The sequence below is a fragment of the Danaus plexippus genome, chromosome 8 (assembly GCF_018135715.1).
Source record: "Danaus plexippus chromosome 8, MEX_DaPlex, whole genome shotgun sequence".
Taxonomy (NCBI): Eukaryota; Metazoa; Arthropoda; class Insecta; order Lepidoptera; family Nymphalidae; genus Danaus; species Danaus plexippus.
This window is the reverse complement of record NC_083542.1, coordinates 3089899-3094675: the sequence shown is the minus strand read 5'-3', so window position 1 is coordinate 3094675 and position 4777 is coordinate 3089899. Positions and strand designations below refer to the sequence as shown.

Genomic DNA, 4777 nt, shown 5'->3' with positions numbered 1-4777 from the left:
CTGTACCGGCGACATGATGTTACTGAGCGCGGCTTTATATACACAGGTCACTATTTAATTACTACATATTTTATTATTATTATAGTCTATCAAACTGTAAGTAGTACTTCCAGACACACACATATATATATATATGTCTGTAAATCTACATTCCGGTGAATTCCTTTATATTCCAGGTGTGGAGCTGTCATTCTTCAGCGGTGTATACAGTCCGAGTATCGGGCTCACCCTCGCCATGGGTGAGACGCCAAGCAGCTGGTGGGACTGTCAGGAGTCTTCATAGGACTTGGAGAGGTTCTAGGTACGAGAGACATATTGTACGAATAGATATGCACACATATCAAAATTATATGTTCCGTATGTTCCTCTAAAACTGAAAAATCAACCAAAAAAATACATACACACACACACACACACGAACAAACGCACACATACATACATGTGTGTAAAATAAAATGGGACCACTTGATATGACTATTCGTGTATTTCTGCCCTTGTTTGTCAAGTAACTCTCGATTATATTTGAGAGGTGCTCCACAAAATGTATTGTTTGTATAGTTCTAAACATATTATCTCTATCTGATGACCTATAAAGTGTTTGACGACTTGCGTCAGGATCGCGCTAAGCGACATCAGATGTATCTTAAATGTTATTGCAATCCAATAATTTAATTGAATTCATCGACTTTCTTTCTTCTTTCTTTCTTTCACATAGTGCTTTGATTTAATACAGATGATAGTCTAAATTTTTTTTTCGTCATCAATTGCCCTAAATAAAAATCAATTAAAATAAAAAAAAACTTCAATTTATGGCCTTTGTACATGCACAAAACATTCTGCCAACGACACGTTTATAGACAAGAATATATAATATGAATAACATTTTGTAAAAACTGACATTTAAATGACAGGAGGAGCATTGTTCGGTATCCTGGGCAGTAAGACGACTCGTTGGGGTCGTGACCCCATCGTCATAATGGGCTACCTCATCCACATGACGAGCTTCTTCCTCATCTTCATCAATCTGCCGAACCTGGCGCCGTTCGGAGACACCACCGACACCTCCTACATCACTCCCTCGCCGTACCTGGCGATGCTCTGCAGTTTCCTCCTAGGATTCGGCGACGCCTGTTACAAACACTCAGATATACTCCATCCTGGGCGGGAAGTACGCTGATAACAGTACCTCCGCCTTCGCTCTCTTCAAATTCACACAGGTCGGTATTATCTTTGTAATTTTCTTTATTACAAATTTAAGTATTCAAAATAATTAAACGATATCTATAATCATATATAAAATAATTTTAATCATTCAACAGTCCCTGGCCGCTGCCGCGTGCTTCTTCTATTCATCCCGAGCGCCGCTGTCAGTTCAACTCGGAGTCCTGGCGGTGTTGGGTACAGCTGGTACAGCAGCCTTCTGCCGCGTGGAGTGGGCAGCACGCTCCGTGGCACGCGCGGCCGCTCGAGCCGCCCTCGCGCCATTGGCGCCCGGAGAGAAGCCCGCATCCAGGGACGTCGAGGATGCGCTACACTATGACTAAGTAGTGGGGGGGTGTGACGTCATCGCTTTAAGTCACCAAACGAAATGTTTAGATCAACCTAGTAGTATAATGGCACATGATGACGTCACAAACTTCAGTCTTTTCGACCCCACTTGCCTTGGGTTAAGTAGTTTCTAGTAAGGATCTATCGTGACAAATCCGATACCTTGAAAGCACAGTTTATTTTATATTTAAGCTCAACACTCTGTTAATTTTCCATTCCAGAGCATTCCATATAGACATGTTCAATGAATAAATCCTTCGCTTTTAAACTTGATGTCTGAGATGGCATTTAGCATATACATAATGCCAGTAAGTTGATATTGTATTGCATATAAAAATATCCTATAACTTGAATCAATTGTATGTGAGTGACGGTTTCTTTGTTATTCATCATTAAAATAACATAATGCTGACGTCACAGAAGGTTTTAATTGTTTACTACAAAGATAAATACACTAATTCCAACATATCATTCCATATAACTATGAACAAAATTATGTAAATTAGTAAGAAATATATATATTTTTATAATAATGTAAAGAAAATTGTAAGAATGTGATGGGATGAGGTTCGAATTTACTAGTATTATTGAAGCGAGGAGTCCTTAACTGTAAAAAATTAATTTTACATAACAACTAGGGGCCGTTCATAAAATACGTTCGCATATAAGGGGGGGGGGTCTGGCTGAGTGTGAGGGGGGCGGAGGAGGGGGGGTTTACGGCAACCTGACGTTCGCCGCTCCTTATATTTATATGTTCGTTATGAAAGATATTTATTAATTTATTTAAATTTCACTATAATAACTATATATATATTTTTAATTTTCAGAATTTGTGTACTATCATTTACAATTTATGATACTCAGAAGGGAAGGGGTTTGTTTTTTTTTGTGACGAAATATTTCTAGGGGGTGTCACAGAAAGTGTGTCAATAGGGGGTAAAAAAAAACTGATTTTAGTCTGACGTATGTTATGAACGGCCTTATATTAGAATAGTCGGATAGTTTTCAAATTATCACTGTAGATATTTGTTTTGCAACATCTTGTAAAGATTATAAATTATATCCAAATAACAAACGAATTTGTAAAGAGATTTATTTATTTTTTTTACTGTACATTCATGCTAAGATCGCAAATCAATTTCTTTAATAAAATTTTATATCTTGTTTTGTAATTAATGTAAAAAAAAATCATCGTTAGCTATTATTAATGTTTAAGAGTAACACTATTATTTATTACTGTAGCTTGACTCGGATGTCGTTGCCACTTGTACTGTATATGATAGACGATGTCTATTTAAATTAGTATTGTTTGCTTTATACGACTTAAATGTGTATCAATTCCTAACATTCCTTGTACTAATAAGAATATATTTCAAAATGTATGTATATCTTAAAAGCCTGTACATGTTGTTATATGAGAAGAACATTACTTCATACATTTTAAGCTTTGAGAAATTTTAATTTTGCAATATTATCTAGTCAGTTTATTCTTTTACATGTTATCAGTTTGGTAACCTGATGGAGGGCTGTTTGAATGATATAAAATACATCACATACGGCTGAAATTATATATTTTATGAATAAAATTTGTTTAATGTATTTGAAACTTAATAAAGAATTATATAAATCTAACTTCTAATACTTAAGGAAATCGAAATAAATCGACATTTAACTAGTTTTGTTTTCATTGTCTTGCGGTTCCCCAAGTTTGAAGTCTAATGGTTTGTCGTATCCCATGATCTTAGCGTAATACAGCGGGTCGGAAAAATGTCTGGCTTCAATGAATAAGGGTTTCCCTTTAGCTATCATGGTGGTGAACATGCCAGGGATATCAGGCACTACAACATCATCGGCCTTGAAATGATGCTGCAATTAGAAAAATTACACTTACATAATGCCTGTAGAAGCATTACTGTATAGAATTATGGAGTAAGATAATTCTATTGTATTACATACAGTTTGAGCTTACAGAATTTAGTTTTAATAAGTTATATATTATACAAGAAACACTTACATGAACTGGTGCAATGAAGAAATTTAATGTTGTAGCCCTGTATGTTTCTGTTTCAGGGTTATAGTGCATTTCTGTTACATACTTTTTAGTTATAATATGTAATAATATTGGCGTCACAAACGTAAAGAAACCAACAACGGAACATAGCGCTACTATTAATGAAGTGCTTCCAATGGATGAGGCTTCCCTAATAATTATTGGTTGTGCAGCTAAGCCGGCTGCGCTGGATGATACGGAAAATATCTTAACAGCTCGTATCTGTGGTGTCAGAGGACCATAGTATATTCGTTCCAATTTTTCTTCTTCTTTTTGTTTGCTAGCAAAATGCCTAACCAAGTTACGATGGCTTAAATTTATCTTAGCATTTGAGAAAACATCATGAACAAAAGCCTTATTTATCAGGCATTTTCCATGTGAAAATAGGAAATTTCTTTGGTTCAAGCGAATCATTTTACAATAAAGCTTTTAGATCGTGTTTATTAATTTTTAAGATCTGAGGTTACATGTCACTTTGTGACAATTCGTGACAGTGACAATTTGATACTGTAACGAATGACATTTATGAATATGGCTATAAGACATAGTTGTAATTAGGTACGTAACATAATAGTTACTTATGAATAAGTTTTGTTTTTATTTCTTTAATGTTTCGTAAAAAATAAGCAAATATATATTATTTAATGCACTTTAAAAAAATCTCCAATAGTTGTTTTAAAAAACTTCTAACACTAGGAGTTTTATCTTATCTACTTTGATGCAGAAAGTGGGGTACAATTATCATATGAACGTTATTAAAAGCAAAAAATCTACTTTCCTCTATAGATACAATTTTTATTGCCTACTTTGCCGGTTGCCTAGCTTACTTGTCCTATTTGAAAAAGAAGGAATACCTGATATAAAACTGAAATATAAAGTAAATATAAAGCTTTGTTTGATGAAATGACAATTTTGATTCAAAATAACATATAAATATTTGCAATAAAATTTACTTCTATAAATAAGTGGGTTTGCTTATAACGTTAACAAGATAAGTATGTAACTAATGCTACAGTATAAATCTTAAATTATAAAGGAGGTCAGATTGTGAAAGCAACTAAGTGTAAGTGTTTATTTTATGAATGGAATTATTGTCACATCTTTTTGATTGTTTGTTGAAGGTATTTAAATTACGGAGGTCATAAAGAAAGAGTATTTTAAAGGTCTATAGTAACAACT

The 4777-nt window shown here is 34.2% G+C and overlaps 1 protein-coding gene and 1 long non-coding RNA gene across 2 annotated transcripts; one reads left to right on the top strand and one right to left on the bottom strand.

Annotated features, from left to right (window-relative positions):
• Nucleotides 1–179: 179 nt before the first annotated feature.
• On the top strand, nt 180–2230 carry LOC133318839 (uncharacterized). The gene is made up of 3 exons (XR_009752581.1): nt 180–301; nt 912–1217; nt 1320–2230. It is a non-coding gene; the product is annotated as an uncharacterized LOC133318839 (long non-coding RNA).
• Nucleotides 2231–3102: 872 nt separating this feature from the next.
• LOC133318734 (transmembrane protein 70 homolog, mitochondrial-like) lies at nt 3103–4099 on the bottom strand. The gene is made up of 2 exons (XM_061521116.1): nt 3563–4099; nt 3103–3414 (listed from the first exon to the last, which is right to left on the bottom strand). Exons 1-2 carry the CDS (start codon nt 4010–4012, stop codon nt 3217–3219), a joined length of 648 nt encoding a protein of 215 aa, XP_061377100.1. The 5' UTR covers nt 4013–4099; the 3' UTR covers nt 3103–3216.
• Between the last annotated feature and the right edge of the window lie 678 nt (nt 4100–4777).